The sequence below is a fragment of the Lissotriton helveticus genome, chromosome 2_1, assembly GCF_964261635.1.
Source record: "Lissotriton helveticus chromosome 2_1, aLisHel1.1, whole genome shotgun sequence".
Classification (NCBI taxonomy): Eukaryota; Metazoa; Chordata; class Amphibia; order Caudata; family Salamandridae; genus Lissotriton; species Lissotriton helveticus.
The window spans coordinates 608743402-608761680 of NC_136059.1; the positions used below are offsets into that span (position 1 = coordinate 608743402).

At 43.7% G+C, this 18279-nt stretch overlaps 1 protein-coding gene across 2 annotated transcripts in view; it reads left to right on the forward strand.

Moving 5' to 3' along the window:
- Positions 1 to 18279, forward strand: part of RASGRF2 (Ras protein specific guanine nucleotide releasing factor 2) — a 1720695-nt gene that overhangs the window by 923358 nt on the left and 779058 nt on the right. For both annotated transcript variants that reach the window (XM_078675315.1, XM_078675317.1), the window contains exon 11: positions 17586 to 17652. In XM_078675315.1, the coding sequence (XP_078531441.1) occupies positions 17586 to 17652 (67 nt within the window). The remainder of the gene's footprint in view (positions 1 to 17585; positions 17653 to 18279) is intronic.

Genomic DNA, 18279 nt, shown 5'->3' on the forward strand with positions numbered 1-18279 from the left:
AAGCAACAGCCTGCTACAGAACGACCTTTGTCTTACTAGTGGAATCTCTTGTAATTGCCTTAGGTAGTGCAGCTTTCTACAGCAAGGACTTGACTGACTGAGGGCACCTTTGTAATTGCCCAAGGAACTGCAGCCTACCTCAGGAAGATGCTATCTGCAGTTGAGAGCATGCAAATGCTACATTTGACTGTTTTTATGTATTTTCTCATTATTTAAATCTTGTGTCTTTGGCAGGTGCAGATTACAAAAACAGTAATTAGCAAGATTGGGCATGCAGTATGAACAAGTACTGCAAAATGTGATAGGTATAGCTTGCCTTTCAGTTAAAAGCCAGACCTTTGGATTTTGAAAGCCCTTGTTTAAAAAAAGGAGACCTATTGACTGTGCCAGTGTTTTGTGCTGTATATAAGGCCCCATCGATTTGAATATTTACCAAAACAGCAGAATGGAACAGAGAAAACCAGCAACAGAAACACAGTGCTTCTAAAGCACTAACCTGTGACACTTGGTATTACATTTGTGGTGTACTCCTCTAGGATGGACCATTGTAAACCTTCTGGACCCCGCATAGTAACAAAATACAAATACTTTCTAATGCAGTTCAGCTATACCAATCGAAGTGTTTAAGAAATTGAGATAGACACTTCAAATATCAATCAATGTGGGCCCTGATTATATAATAACAAGCATTGGCAGGGCCAATAGGTCTTGCCATATATTGGAAGTTTAGTATATTAAAAGTATTAAAGAGCAAACCCCGACAACGTCAACAGAAAAGGAAAAATAAATGATTTACCATATTTTTTAATAACACGCAATTCTTAATATTAGTAAAATAAAATGCTCCGTGTTTTTTTAATATTATTTTTAAGTTTGACTGTTTGGTTTAGTTGTATTAATTACACCAACAGACACAGCTTTAATTGGGCCGGGTCCTGCCAGTGCTCACCATTGTTAGCTCTAAAAAGCTGGTGCCGAAACAACTGCATATGCACTGCGATTTACTTCCAGTCCCACCTTACTTCACTCCGGCATCTCTACCCATGTCCGTTGGCAAAACAGAAAACAAACCCCAACAACGTGAACAGAAAAGGAAAAAAAATCATTTACAGTATTTTTTAATAACACGCAATGCTTAATATTACTAAAATAAAATGTTCCGTGTTTTTTTAATATCATTTTTAAGTTTGACTATATGATATAGTTCTAATAATGAGCCCAAGAGAACCAGCTTTAATTGGCCCGGGTCCTGCCGGTGCACTCCATCGTTAGCTATAAAAAGCTGATGCCGAAACAAGTGCATATGCACTGAGATTTACTTCCAGCCACACCTTACATGACTCCAGCATCTCTGCCCATGTCCGCTGGCAAAACGAAAAACAAACCCCGACAATGTCAACAGAAAAGGAAATTCTTTAACGTATTTTTTAATAACACCAGCTTTAGTTGGCCCGGACCCTGCCGGTGCTCACCATCGTTAGCTCTAAAAAGTGCATATGCAGTGCAATTTACTTTCAGACACACCATACATGACTCCAGCATCTCTGCCCATGTCCGCTGACAAAACGAGAAACAAACCCCGACTACGTCAACAGAAAAGAAAACTAAAAATCCTCTACCATATTTTTTAATAAGACCAGCTTTAATTAGCCCGGGTCCTGCTGGTGCTCACCATCATTAGCTTTAAAAAGCTGGTGCCGAAACAAGTCCATATGCACTGCGATTTACTTCCAGCCACACCTTACATGACTCCAGCATCTCTGCCCATGTCCGCTGGCAAAACAAAAAACAAACCCCGACAACGTCAACAGAAAAGGAAACTAAAATCCTATACCGTATTTTTTGATAACACTAGCTTTAATTGGCCTGGGTCCTGCCGGTGCCCACCATCATTAGCTCTAAAAAGCTGGTGCCGAAACATGTCCATATGCACCTCGATTTACATCCAGCCACACCTTACATGACTCCAGCATCTCTGCCCATGTCCGCTGGCAAAATGAAAAACAAACCCCGACAACGTCAACAGAAAAGAAAACTAAAAATCCTATACCGTATTTTTTTATAACACCAGCTTTAATTGGCCTGGGTCCTGCCGGTGCCCACCATCAGTAGCTCTAAAAAGCTGGTGCCGAAACATGTCCATATGCACCTCGATTTACTTCCAGCCACACCTTACATGACTCCAGCATCTCTGCCCATGTCCGCTGGCAAAACGAAAAACAAACCCCGACGACGTCAACAGAAAATGAAACTAAAAATGCTCTAACGTATTTTTTAATAACACCAGCTTTAGTTGGCCCGGACCCTGCCGGTGCTCATCATCGTTAGCTCTAAAAAGTGCATATGCAGTGCAATTTACTTCCAACCACACCTTACATGACTCCAGCATCTCTGCCCATGTCCGCTGGCAAAACGAAAAACAAACCCCGACAACGTCAACAGAAAAGAAAACTAAAAATCCTCTACTGTATTTTTTAATAATACCAGCTTTAATTGGCCCGGGTCCTGCTGGTGCTCACCATCGTTAGCTTTAAAAAGCTGGTGCCGAAACATGTCCATATGCACTGCAATTTACTTCCAGCTACACCTTACATGACTCCAACATCTCTGACCATGTCCGCTGGCAAAACGGAAAACAAACCCCGACAACGTCTACAGAAAAGGAAACAAAAAATCCTATACCTTATTTTTTAATAACACCAGCTTTAATTGGCCTGGGTCCTGCCGGTGCCCACCATCATTAGCTCTAAAAAACTGGAGCGGAAACAAGTCCATATGCACCTCGATTTACTTCCAGCCACACCTTACATTACTCCAGCATCTCTGCCCATGTCCGCTGGCAAAACGGAAAACAAACCCCAACAACTTCAACAGAAAAGGAAACTAAAAGCCCTCTCCGGTATTATTACATTAATAACACGCAATGTTTAATATTACTAAAATAAAATGCTCTGTGGTTTTTTTAATATCATTTTTAAGTTTGGCTGTTGGAATAAGAGTCATATGCAGTTACCATCAGGATAATTTATAACAGATGCATGTTAAAATATAAACAAAGGCACAGGGCTTTTTTAGGTTGGAATTGAAGTGAAACTGAAGTTAAGATAAGGATAATTGCTAACAGATGCACGCTGCAACAGAAACAAAGCCACTGAGCTTCTTTAGGTTAGAATGGAAGTCAGACTGCAATTACGATAAGGATAATTGCTAACAGATGCACGTCTCTGTAAACAGGGGTTATCACACGCTACACATTGTGTTGGCCAAACTAAATACGCACTAAGTGAAATCGCCAGAAGGAAAGAAGGGAGGGACTTTTACAACTCAACACTAATACAAAGGCTACATTTTTGAATGGCAGAGCCAAAAACCAATAGAAAGCAGTTAATTTTTTAACACACATAGAATGCAATACTACAGGTCTTACAAGCGCTGTCTAGGCTCGACCTAAAAGGTACCACCTACATTATACAATAAACTATGTATGTCCACCCAAGGGTTTTGTGTACAACATATCTTTAATAATAACTCACTAATAAAATGTTGACAGTATAAACTGGATTAAATCACACAGAGAGTATAGACGACAATCCTATACTACACAGTACAAAACTACAACCTTGGCCCCTGGCTAAACTCACTATTTATCAGTGCAAAGGTTTGTTGTCTGCGATGCTTGAATGTTCCAGAAGCTGTAAAGATGTCAAACCCAGGAATGGATGTGCAACTATTCTATAAGCCGAAAGGACAAAGTGACAATGCAATGCATTGTGGGTGCAATATCTCTGGTTCTTAAAAGACAATTATTTGTCAAGCTGTAGTGTTATGGATACTGTTAGCCAACGTGGAGATTAACAAACGATTTCTTCAAAAGGGGAAACTTTATATCTATTACATTAGTTTTAAAATGAGTTTGAATACCTGCATGTTCACAAGTACTAGACTTAGGTAACACACCACAAATACAATATGAACAAAAGTATGATGGATGCCTGAATGGGCACAGATTGTGTTGTGCATGTATATGGGGGAATGACGAAGGTATGCTGACCTCCAAGTGGCACATTGGAGCAAATGTTCAAGAGCTGAAGGGACTCAGAGTGGGCCTCTAAGATCCCTGGATCTGGCTGGCTTTCTAGCCAATCTGATCTTTCACTGTCATTCTCAGCAGAGGCAATGTGCCAAGAGAAAATTGCCAAAAATGATAAAAGATTGTGCAAAGAAGAGCGTACTCGAGGTTAAATCACCACTGTCTTCACAAGCAGGATCAAATCTCTCAAGCAGACCTTCTCAGCTGAGGGTAGAGGGGTTCAAGATGGTTATCCCATATTTGCAAACATCGCTGTCCAGTAAGGTTGGCTACTCAGCAACTTGCCTTTGGCTTGTGTTGAGGGGTGCAGCTGTCTAAAGCTACATCAGGCTCTCTGAAGTTACAGGTCTTCTTGAAGCTGGATGGCAACTTCCAAGATTCAAGTTCAGAACATTCTGCCCCACACAAGCACAAATCTGAGATGGTGTAATTAGTAAAGACATGACAACTGTCTTTCACTTGATTACTTTCATGTAAGATGGTGGAAAAGTATCGTAGGAAGAAATATCTGAGTCAAATTCACAAGCCGAGGCACATCAATGGATTTCCACATCTTCCAAAAGAACAATAGAGGGGAGCCCTCCCAAAGAGTGTTGTAATGCAATCTGGCGAGACCCATAACACACAAAGATTGTACTGTAATAGTATTCCATACTTCTTCACCATGTCTCACTTGATGGCAAAGGGCTCCCTTAAATCACCTCATGGTGGGAATGCCATCAGAGCAGAAGTGCAGATGTCTGTCTACCACAGGTGAATAGCTGCCTTTTATTAGCTTTAGTTCTTAGACAATGCTTTGGTCTTCTATGGATTTAGCCAGTGACTTGATATATTATTCAAATGTTTAGCCTCTTAAAACTATATTTCCAACTCAGATAGTGCAATTCTGATTTCTCATTTCAATGTTTTGCTCCCGCCTTTCAAACTGATCACATTATTAGTTAGAAGACCAAATTATGCAGCAGAGTTGCCGAAATAATGCAGCAAGATTTTGTTATAGAATCACTTCAATAAAGTGTTTTTTTATTTATTTGAGTTTTATATAGCGCTGGCTAGACCCGGAGGTATCAGAGCGCTTTACATAAGGTTCCACAAAGTTACAAAATTATATCCATTACTAATTACATCAGTTACTAGAAAAACATTTCAAGAGTGTAAAGACGAATTAGAAAGGAGCTAAGAAGGGAGAGGGGGTAGGGTAAAGAGATAGAAGGGAAATAGGATAGAGAGACGAGTGTGAGTCTGCCCAAATTCCGGCTGGGTAGGTGACGACCGAGGGGGAAGTCCATAGCCCATCTCCTCTATAGCTATCAGGTAGCTCCACCGGGCATCGGCCAAATAGCTAGGTCTCAACTTAATAACATTAGGAAGGGGACAAGAAAATGGAGCATAGAGGGGGAAAGAGGATAAGGTAAAGGGGTGGGAGGGAGAATGCGAAAATACTAGTTTAACGACCAAACACAATAAGCTACCCCTGTGAAGGTCCTTTCTCTGAGCAGCAACACACTGCTGCATTTTTCCTAACTTTTGATCCGTTTCAGTCTGAAACAATTTTTTCTTATCTTCCAACTATGCAGCAGATGATGCATAATGTTCCAAATGCAGCAAACCTACACTTACGTGGAAAACAATGTGGCTGCAGAATCACATAATTCCAGTTGCCCTGGTTATATCGTTGCATAAGGTTTTTCGCCAGTGGGCCATGTAGGAGAGGTTGCATGGAAAAGGCCATAGCTCTGGGGAATGGGGCTTGTCAAATTTCAAAATCTTCATAACAGAAGTGCACATAGGACCAAACTGGGGTGACAATGTTACATGAACAGGCAGTTTTCACTGCTCTGTCTGTCAATGCTGCAAACCTCACAGTGAGAGCTTCTTAAGTACCTTTCCCCGTCTTTTTTACAAAACAGTTTGTATTGCTGTTGCATGAGGGTTGTCCATGTCATTTATTAATTTGTATATTGCAGAACAAGGACTCCCGTAAACAAATGTACAAACATTCAAATATTGGTCAGGGATATGTGAGTAAAAAGGCCAAAGCTTGATATTTATAACCCTGAGAAAATAGCCTAAATGCGAGGCTGGAAACACCTTTGTGAGAGGCTGGAAACACCTTTCCTATTTACTCAGAATGGGTGAATAGGAAAGGTGTTTCCTCTCACAGTACAACAGCACACAGCTTTCTGAGCTTCTCCTCAGCACAGTGCGCCAGGAAATGAGGAACATTTGAGGAAAAGCATTGCCGGAATTTAAATCTCCCAACTAAATGGTCAGTAAAAGAGTACCTTGGGGGAGGCGAATGCGCACAATTGATTTCCATGGCGGCTCCATCTTCCCACCGCGGAATCAGATGAATCGCCGGATAAATAACAACTGGAGACTGAGTGAAACACGCGCGCGCTCAACCGTGCCCGTAGGTAATATTTCCTTGAACTACACAGAGCATGTTATTGATTTGCTTATCAGTTTCCTCCTGGGAGAGTACAGAATCCAATTACACTTCATTTTTATGTGTAGGCCAGTAAAACCTGCACAATTTGTCCATTTTGCACGAAGCTACATCTCCCCGGGCTTCAAATGAAAATAAGTTGTGCCTGTCCCTGATTCACAATAAACTGATTTTACAGTAATGCACTTCCGATCGACAACCAGTGCACCAGACCTGCTCATTGTTTTGAATTATGGAGCTTTTCTGTTTCTCTAATCTTAACATTTTTTAATGAGAAGGACAAGGGGGGCCTAATGTTATAATATGACACGGATGATGCACAGCTGGACTTACAAGTCTCCTCTGCTTCAGATATCCATTGCCTTAAACACTCTCTGCACATAAGAACAACAAAGAAGAAACAGTAGCAACCTGGCTCAATGACGTGAACCTTCACGGATTCCAGCCCAAACTTTCACAGAATGCCAAGTCACTTGGATTCACCTTGGACACCAACCTCGCCCTCAAAGAATAAACTGGTGAAGTAAAAAAAAAAACTGAAAATAGAGCAGTACCAGCTCTCTTTTCTAAAGAAAGTGAACGTTTTTTTCCCCAGAAAGCAACTTTTGAACTGCTGTTCAAGCACTTTTACTCTGGCATCTGGATGGTAGTAGCCCCTGCTCCCTGGCCTCATAGACTCCATAAAGCACCCCTGAAGGACATCCTACATGCCACAGCACATCTCATCTCATCCATTGCCTGAAGAAATATGATCACATCACCTCCATCTTCATGGAACTCCCAGGATTTGTAACAACATGCCCATATCCGTCCCCATATCTATCAGGGGCTGCAACACTTAGGCAAGAGTTGAAGACTCACCTATTTAAAGTACACTATATCACTGTGCATTAAGGGTCCACACACCCATTATCTCTCCTCTTACTCTTTTTCATTATGCTTGCCTTTGACCCAGTGCAGGGCTGCACTGCCTTTTGGCTACGCCCCCCTTATAGAAATAACATACACATACATTCAGGTGAAAATCAAAACAGTTATAGCCTATGTGGTTTGGAAATGGTGTTACTCTCAGAAATATATGCCTAAAGCATGCATTGATCAGCATGGAACTACTTCAATACATACAGAAATCAATTGCACTTTCTTGCTGCAGAACTTATCTATCTGTCTACCAGATGTGGTTCCAATGTGACACGGAGCGCACATGTTCTTTTCCTTGACCTGTACACAATGTTTTATTGCAGAATTCTTTGAAAATATGTTATGTTCAAAGAGTCATGCGGAGCAGGCTAGACTCCAAGAGTCTTTGTTATTTTGTTATATATAGTGTAGGAGTAATTTCTTTGCCTAATACTGTGTCAGGCCCCATCATTCCAAATATCGCAAGTGTGCTTCCAACATAATAAATGCTTGTTGTATTGCTGCCCCTCACCTTCTAAACATACTTGGGACTAGGCTACAAGTGATCTGCAAGAACAAACGAACAATCCCTCTTTGTGAATTACAAACTCCTTGCACATTACAGAGGGAGCTAGAGCCCTGTGTATGATGGATCTGGTCACAAAGCATTTGCTGTCATAGTACAACACTGCAATTGTCCCTGATCCGTGTTTATGCTGCGGCTGATGTACCAGTGAGTCGAGCACAGTGCAAAACAGCCATTCACCAGCATTTGCAGAAACCCTGTACATTGTTATTAGTAGGAATATTATTAACATTAGGAATCACTCAGCAAAAGCTTACAAACTGCTGCAATGCAAGGATGGAGGCTCGAGAGGGACAGCTTGTGAAGGCACAGGGAGAGAACATGTAGTTGTCCCATGGACCACCACTGGTGGGAAACATCCAGTTTTCTGTGGTTCTGAAGCAGACAGATGGAGGAGTCTGTCTTTCCTGGAGTCCATAGGCCTCCTAGAAGAGATCTACATCCAGACAGGTTCAGAACATTTGAGTCACCAGGGCTAAAAAACTCTACTTTTCGCCACAAGAATTGATAGTGTGACATTTGCTATCAAATACTTCAACAGCTTTCAAAACGTAGCCAGTTGCTGATACAAGAGTGTAAGGCTGTTATATTTGGGCAAAAGGCGTTTACCTAAAGTCTCATTTGTTTTTAAGATCATTCTTTGCTGGGACTGGGGGGAGGGGATGTCTTGCATATCTCGCAAAAACGAATGCTCCACTGCCACCTAGTGGTCATTTTGAAAAAACACAGGCTCCGAAGACAATATTGAACTTCAAATTGTCATTGTATTCTATATTCGCGTTTCCTTTCTCTTTACAAAAAATCCTAACTTTGAACCCTATCACCAATTTTGCCTATGTTATGCTTGCTTTAATCGTTAGACTTCATCCTGATTATTTTGAAAATGTATCTGTTTTATTCCTTGCCATTAATGTCGTGTTTGTAAATGCTAGAGCACATTTCACTCATTTTGTCTGAGGCAAGCAAGCCTACTACTTGGAGCCTCTACCTCTCCAGTACTTAACTTTGTGGGAGTTAATTTATTGCTGTCCGCCCGAGTTAATGCCTTTTTTTTCTCAAATATACTGCTCTCTTTCTACTTCTGCAGTTCCATATCGCTAATACTTATCTTTACGAGTAGCAAGGAAGAGGGGTGTCGCGTTCCTGCCCCCTTTACTTCGAAATTTGGAAGTGCTCGCTATGTTGGCATTTTGAGTCACAGAGCCGGTTGCAACTTGTAATGTTAGTTTTGTACAATTGCAATTGTAGTTTTTGAACTCGCAAAGGATGCTTGGATGTATGTCACAGGGTTTGCGAGTACAATCACCTTTGATGCATCTGGGTCATAGTGCTTTGTTTGCCCTATTATGGAATGAGGTTATGTTTCTTATTGTAATGTTGTGTGATATGATTTGAATACTGTGTATGAGAAGCTTTTCAATCCATACAAAAAGTAGACGCAATCTATAAACTACTGCAGGAGTCTCCAATCTTTTATGTGTAATAACTCTTCCCCAAATTGCACGTTTTATCACACACTAGCAGCCCGTCCCGACGTTGTCCGGGAGCAATAAGGCTTTAGGGCCCCCGTCCGGCCCGACGTTGTCCGTGGGTCCCCCGGAGCCTTCCTCCATATATTGCAGTATTATACCTGTATGTTTACTTTGTACGCTTTTGTAACCTGCACACGTCACTTTTCCTCCTGTAATGCAGTATTATACCTCTGTTTACTTTGTACGCTTTTGTAACCTGCACACGTCACTTTTGCCTCCTGTAATGCACCGTTTGGCTCACTTTTGTAATGCACCGTTTGCTTCCTCTTGTATTTTGTTGGCTCACGATTGTCATTTTTGCTTGATTTAAAGTAACGTTTGCTTACTTTGTACGCTTTTGTAACCTGCACACGTCACTTTTTCCTCCTGTAATGCACCGTTTGGCTCACTTTTGTAATGCACCGTTTGCTTGTACTTTTATTTTGTCGGCTCACGATTGTCATTTTTACTTCATTTAATGTAATGTTTGCTTTTGTATTTTGCCGCCGCTCACCGCTCCTAAATAAATAAATAACCTACCTCATCCGCCGCTCACCGCTCCTCCCCGCCTGTCCGCCGCTCCTCACCGCCTGTCCGCCGCTCCTCACCGCCTGTCCGCCGCTCCTCACCGCCTGTCCGCCGCTCCTCACCGCCTGTCCGCCACTCCTCACCGCCTGTCCGCCGCTCCTCACCGCCTGTCTGCCGCTCCTCACCGCCTGTCCACTGCTCCTCACCGCCTGTCCGTCGCTCCTCACCGCTCCTCCCCGCGCTCATGTCCACTGGTCCTCTTCGCACTCCTGTACGCCGCTCCTCCCCGCGCTCCTAACGTCAGCACGCACGTCGCGTCCGGCACTTCTTCCAAGGGACTACTTTTTTTTTGGGTACATTTTTGAAATTACGTATATTTATTAAGTTTATATAGCCTATGTCCATCTGCACACCCTGACGATTACAACGATGTATCGGGTGTGTGGATTGGCGCTGTGGTTCCCGCGTTTACCCGCCTCAAAGGTTCAAAGTTCTTCCTTTATAATAGTAGTATAGATAGATAATGTTCTGTTACATTATGTGAATTTGTAGAGTGTGGTTACTCACCTGTGAGGGTATCCAGGCGCTGAGTATGGCAGGCCTGAGGGGGGGAGGAGAAGATCATGCCTGTTTTATCTGGAAGATCCATGTCTTGAGGTCTCTTCCGAAGTCCATGATGATGGTGAGTTTCCGAGGTATATCAGGAGGTCATTCCATGTCTTGGCTGCAAGCTATGAGAAAGAGTTTTTTCTGCTTCTTGTCTTCTTGATGCAAGGATGGTGTACTTTTGACTGGGATTCAGATCAAAGGTGTCCAGTGGGTTGGTAGAAGTTGAGGCAGTGGTTGAGGTAAGCTGGACTGCTGTTGTGGAGAGGTTTGTAGATGTGTGTGAGTAGCTTTAACTTACATCTTTCCTGAACTTGGAGCCAGTGTAGATTGTTAAGATGTGTAGAGATGTGGTTATTTCACGGGATGTTCAGGATGAGTCTGTAAGCAGTCTTTTGGGTGGTTTGGAGTCGGCGTAGAACATGGCCTGGGATTCCCATGTGGAGGGCATTTCCATATTCAAGTCTATTTGTGATACGAGCCTGGGTAACTGTTCATCTGGTGTTCAGTGAGATCAACTTGAAAATCTTGCATAGCTTTTGCAGGATGTGGAGGGCAGCCGTGGCCCGTGGAGGGAGTTCGGTGGGACAGGGAGGCGGTGCGGGGGAGGGGCTAGGTGGGGGGTGGTAAACAATGGAATAAGGATAATTGCAGGTAAGTAAACAATTTAATAAATAAAACGAATTTCGTAGCGCACACTGCATCGCAAAATGCGATGCAGCGTGCGCTACGAAATTTGTTTTATTTATTACATTGTTTTACTTACCTGCAATTATCCATATTCTGTTGTTTACCACCCCCCACTCTGTCCCTCCCCCGCACCGCCTCCCTGCCCCACCGAACTCCCTCCACGGGCCGCGGCTGGTGGAGGGTTCATGAGCAGATGGCGTTGATCTGTCTACTCATGAAAAGCATGGTGTCCAGGATGTTTCTGAGGTTCTTGGCATTCTCTGTAGAGGTGGGTGGTGGACCATGTTTGGAGGGCTACCAAGAAAGGGAGTAGTTATTGCTTAAGATTAGGACTTCAGTTTTGTCTATGTTGAGCAGAAGGAATTCGTTTTTCATTCAAGCCATGACGTTGCTCATGCAGTGGCCGAAGTTTGCTTTGGGGGTGCTGATTGAGTCTGTAAGGGAGAGGATGAGCTGTGTGACATTGGCATAGGAAACTATGTTGACGTTGTCGGCTCCGATGATGTCTGCAAGGGGCGTCATGGAGACATTGAAGAGTGGTCGGCTGAACGATGATCCTTGAGGGAGTCCGCAGATGAGTTTCTTGGGTTCTTAGGTGTAGGGGAGAAGTCTAACTCGTTGAGTTCTGTCAGTGAGGAAAGAGGATATTCACTTGAGGGCCTGTCCGCAGGTACCCAAGCGCCGAAGCTTTCTGATGAGGGACTTGTAGGAAACTGTATTGAAAGCTGCGGAGAGGCCGAGGAGGATAAGTGCAGCCGGTTCTCCTCGGTCGAGAATGCTTCTGATGTCATTGTTGGCAGCAATGAGGGTTGTCTTTGTGCTGTGTGTTGATGCAAAAGCCTGATTGAGTGCTGTCTAGGAGCTCATCGAGTTTTAGGAGGTCTGCGAGTTGGATATTGATGGTTTTCGCCATAACTTTAGCTGGAAAAGGCAGAAGCCATATGGGCCTGTAGCTGCTAAGGGTGTTGGGGATCTGCTGTTGGTTTCTTCAATAGAGCGTTGATTTCTGCATTTTTCTAGCAAGATGTGAAGGTGACGGTCGTTATGGAGGTGATGAAAGCGGTGAGTGTGGGGGAGATGAACGTTCTTCCAAGGTTGTATATGAATTGGGGGCATGGATCTTAGGGGGCTCTGAGTGGATGGTATTCATCAGGGCAGTAGTTTCTCTGTTTGAGAGGGGCTTCCAGTTGATTTACTGCTATTCGGCTGTTAAGTAAGTGTCCAATTGGTCGGGGGAGTTTTTATCGGTGTGCTGTGGGTTGAATGGATAGTAGATCTTGACAATCTTCTGTTTGAAGAAGTTTGAGAGGCCGTTGTTAGCTTAAATTGGGAATGATGTTGGCAGCTGCAGGATTGGAGAACTCCTTGGGATGCTGAAGAGTTATTTGCGTTTTTAGAGCTGGCATAGAGTCTGATAGTCAAGGCCTTTTTTTCTACCCCTCATAGTTGTTAATGGTAGAGGTTGAGGGGGGCTTTGTATGTGAATCTTGGGGTGGAATTTTTATTGAGTCTTCATTTTCTCCGAAGATGTTTTCAGTGGCACTTGGACTCACTGAGGACATCTGTGAAAAAGATGGGTCTTTTATTGTTTTTGAAGGTCTTGTTCCTGGTGGAAGTAGTGCGGTTGGCACAGTCAGCGAGCCATTTATTGAAGAGCTTGGTGTCAACATCGAGGTTCCTGGTGTGGTTGGGTGTGCGTTCCTGTAGGTTCATAGTCCAGTTTTGCATATTTTATCCCAGTGTATTGATGGTGCTTTGGGCTTTTCTGGTGGGGTGGCTTGGTAGGTGGGTATCTTGAAATGTATGATGCAGTGGTCAGATCGTTTGAGCGGAGTCGTGTAGGTGGTGGTGATCCTGTTGTTGGAGGAGAAAATAGGGTCGATGGTGTGACCTGCTGTGTGGGCTGGTCCTTGGACTAGCTGGGTGAGTCCGAGGTTGTTGAGACTGTTGAGGAGTGTCGTGGAATTGGGTCTATTGTGTCTTCCAGGCGGAAATTGAGGTCCCTGAAGAGAGTGTAGTTTATTGTTCTGATGGAAACGGGAGCGAGGAACTTTGCGACTTGGTGCAGAATTCCGCTCTGGGGTCCGGGGGTGACATGTGGGTGTTCCCTTAGGGGTGGCATTGTAGTTCCTTCATATTTTGAAGTGCAGGTGTTCCATGAGGCTGATGTTTGAGTCCGTGGAGGTGGTGCAATCAATCATGTTTTTGGAGATGATCACAAGTTCTTCGCCTGGTTTATGGGTTGGATTCTGCTGTTTAATGTTGTAGGCAGGTGGGATGGCTGTTGGGCTGCAAAAGGCAACAGCATGGCAACAACATGCAGCTATGAAACGCACAAACTTTGAGTAAAAATGGTGAGCCACGTTAAACTCAACATTTTATTTTACACAGAACATGTCAAGTAGCTAGTCAGTTTCTACCCGGTGAGTCATGAACGCCCACACGAGTCGGGTAGCATTTGTATTGAAAACAGGACTCATTTATAAAATGGTGTGACATTAGCTGTTACCATAGATGAATTTCAATAGTTGTTCTATAAAGCAGTTTTTATTAAATCTCATTAATAAACACAAACCATAACAGACAGACACGTTCTTCGTTCAGAATCAGAATAAACTTTATCCGATCTAAATAAATAGAACCTAAAAGTACAGTGAGAAAAATAACATTAAAATGCGAATAATATCCAAATGTGTCTTTGACAACACCTTATAAAAGCACTATCACTCCTTGACATTCCCCAATACATAGTATCCTGGGAACAACATTATATGATTGACTAAAATTGAAAAGGAGAGCAAAAACTTTAACAGAGGGTCTGCCTCTGGCTGCGCGACACGAAGGGGAGCATGGGCGGGACAGCGCCTTAGTCCCACACGTCGGGCGAGCGGAGCCTGCAGCGCGCCACCCCCCTGAGCCGCCCCCCCACCAGCAGCCAATAGGGAGGGCTCTCCTGGGGACGGGGGAGGCGTTTCCGGGGGTATATTATCAGGCCCAGCAACTAGGCTCGGCCTTTCCTTCCCGCGCCTAGTCCTAGGCTGCTCTGCGCTGTAACCCACCCTGAACCCTGACCCAGCTGCAGAGCGGCTGGCACAGTTTTGAATATCTTAATGATCATGTTTTATGTTGCAGGCGCAGTCACAGGGCGATCTGGAAGCAGATGGACAGTAGGGGTACCTCTGCGGCAGAAGGATACAGTCTAAATACCTCTGCCTGGCACAGTAAGGGTGCCCGAGCTAAGAACTTGGAGCCGAGGGGGTTCCAGGAAACAGCGTCGGCGCCCCGTTAGTCCTTCGGGCGGTCGGGGGGCCTGAACCGACCGGGGGTGTGCCTCATCTCCCCGCCCTGACAGGGGGGGCGGGAGTCTAACGAAATAAAGTGATAATGTACTGCACCGTCAGAGCATCGCCTCGCCGTGCAAGATGGCTCCTTGGGCATGCGGGTCAGCGAGGGGCTGCCGCATTGGATCGCCTGTAAGATGACCCACCTATCAGTACCTGTTGTAGGAAATAAACCTGCATCACTGCTTTCCCACAAATATGTCTCATGAGTTTCATTGGTATGTAAGTGTAATGTGCGCAGGGCGGAGTAAGCACTGATGGTGTGGGCACTATGCTATGCGCTCCTTCCTACTTAATTATCAACGCCAAGAGATCTAAAGTAGACTTGGGGGGAACACCAATAGACCGGCACGCTGAAGGTGTTAACCGCACAAGAAGTAGGTACTGGGCTAAATCAAAGTTACGACCCACGGTAGCGGATATAATTTCTGGACCACTTCCCCACATTTATATCCTGTTGATTTCACACATGCCAGAACATTCGCCCAGCGGTAGCGCGGTAATCGGCGGTTGTAACGAAATGCACCTTATGGGGTAAGTTCAACAACTATTAACTAACACCAATTACACACTCTGGCCTCTGACAGACGGATCATACGTAAAGAAATAAAGCTACAAGCCTGTCAAGTAAGATAGTAAAATGTCTCAACAGTGACGAAGTGACAACTTTAGCAGCAGAAAAGTAGACCCCATCCCCAAACTAGCTCCGATTATCCTTCAAATAAAATCTAGAAACATTTTAGAAATGCTTTTATTTTGTTGTAAAATTAAAGTATGCTATTTTCAGGAAATATACAAATATAAGATTTCCATTTTTAGTAGATAGGCATTTTGTCCCCAAACATCATCCTGTTGTTTTCTGAAAACATAACCTTTTCCACAAACATCAGCTTTCCATTGCTAATAAGCAGACTCATTATGTCTTCACAAATCAGAATGTCATTTTCTAAAAATGCACTCATCATCCCCAAACTTCAGCTTTTTATTTTTAGCAAATAAGATAAAATGGTCTCTAAATACTAGAATTTCATTTTTTAATCAAACACTTTTGTCTCTAGTTGTCAGCTCGTTGTTTTCCATAACTGCTCTCACATGAGCAGATGCTGCTGGTCATGCTCATGTATTGCCTCAAATGTCCATAGTTCACCATCGTGTGCCAGAAACAGCTTCATTATTATTATTATTATAGGGCATTTGTAGAGCGCCTGGTGACGCCACTGGCGTGTCCCCGTGCTATGATGGCCCACATTCTACTTCACTTGTCCTAGCATATGCCTATGCTCAACTCTTATATGCCCAGGCATAGTGCCTCATACGCTAATGTATCACTATCATGTACCAGAGCAAGATCACACAGCTATATTAAGTCTCATGTGCGCATGTTCATAAATGCCCATGAAATTACTAAGTAGTCTCTGCAACAATTATATACCAGTAACAACTTATTATACTTATGTCTATTTACAGCATCATATACCCATAACTTGCTTTATCTGCCAGGTTCTGCTTCGTAAGCTCAAGTTCAGCTGTGCCGAGTACAGCTTTATGTGCCCACGATCAACCATTCTATGTCCTGGTTCAGACATCATAACCCAAGGGTGAGCTTCAATTGCTTTGGTTAAGTCTCAAACGGTCAAGTACAGCCTCATATGCCAATGCGGTGCCTCGTATGTCCATTTGCTATGAACATATACCAGAAACAGCTGCCTAATATGCCCAGCTTCAAAAGCCATGAACAGATGGTCATGTTCGTAATGACCAGGTTCCGCCTCCCAGACCTATGCCATGCGTACAATCCCTCGCACACTTTTTCACTTAGATGCACACACGTGGACACACACACACACACACACACGGGGTTGTTGCAGGTTTCGATGTCTCATGTTTCTTAAGCTGTGGTAGGAGTATCTGAGCCTTGGCAGCTCTAGTTTCAGGAACTGCATGGCAGAATCTGATTGGTCTGTTGATTCCATGCTGGACATGGCAGGCCATTCCCCATCTTCTTTTTGTCAGACTCCACAGTGCAGCACTCCCAGATTCGTAGCCATTCCAGGTTTCCGTAGGCAAGTCATTGGTGGATGGGTAGGCAATACAGCCATGCTGAATGGGGCTGTTCCTTGCCCTGTGGCTAGACAAAAACCCTAAGCTTATGTGTAGCCGGGTCTGGTGGCTCAATGGACTAATGCATTCATTGCAGGGGCCTGTGTTTGACCTCATGGTCACAGGTTCAAATCCCGGCGGTTCCACTCAGCCTTTCATCCATCTGAGGTCGATAAAATGAGTACCATTGGGTTGGGTAACAATGAACATCTGTTATTCATCCCCAAGAGACCTCTGGGTGAACGTGCGCTTTACAAATACTTATGTTATATGTTATATGTTACGTGTAGTCATGGCACCTTTGATTGCACTTGGGTACATTTGTGCAGTAATGTATCTCCTTGGCTTCCTACAAACCTATTCCTCCAAATGGGAGAAATAGGATTGGGGGAAGTCATAGCCACTCGATACAGAATTGGCAATAACTGTTCCACCTACTCTAAAGGATCACCTGCTAATCCGAGTATCTTTTCTGTTACTTTTGGTGTGTTGTTTTGGTTGATAGGGAGATTTGGTGTTGGGGGCGTAGTTGACCCTTTGGATTTAGGATATTTTCATCCTATCCACATTCCTCTAATTGTCTACTTTGAAGGAATCTTGAAAACGTACTTTACCTCACTGTGCTATACTTTCTAGAATTGACAGCACTTTAAAAGTGCTAAATGATGATAGGAAACGCTTCTTACATCATGCCAGCTGTAATCTTCACATTCAGTAATACTTAATTATTTCGTCAATAATTCATCTTTTTTCGCTTACAGTATGTGTTTCTTCTTTCCCGCAGACGGGTGGCGTTCTTTCATTAATAGAGTGCACTTTAATTGAAGAACCGGATGCAAGTGATGATGATCGTGAGTACCATTACTTTGTTTCTAGCCATCATTGTTCCGCATTTTGATGCCGAGGTACACTATGGCCCTGATTCTCTACGCTATTTGCATGTGTAAATCCAGCAAAATGTGGTGTTACAGTTGTAACCAGATTTACTTACGTGCAATCTTACCTCAGTATGATGCAGTATTATTTGGCAGTGAATGCCATGGTGAGGATGTCCTGGAGGTTTGTGCACACCAACGAACTTGTGAGCAATGGCAGCATTTACTCAGACCATTCCCACCCTGGAAATGCTTCAAGATTTACTCCTGTCGAGGTCAGTAACAAATATATTTCTAGAGTGAGAATAGACGAGGACCACCCGCAAACTTGATGGTGCAGGGAAGGGCTTTCTGTGGAGAACAAAAAAAAAGTAAAGTGCAACTGCATTAATGCAAAGATATTTTCCCTTACTCACTTTTCAGCAGGATCAATTCCCCAAACAGGGAATTGTTCCTCCTCCTCATTGCACTACTCCAGCATGGTAGTAACAGGCGATCTTAATCTAAATTGACTACGAAACCTGGCGCCTGGCCTCCGGTCTTACCGAGGACTTAGATATCCTCCAGATCTCGCAACGAGTTGCTGCCCTCACTCATATTCTA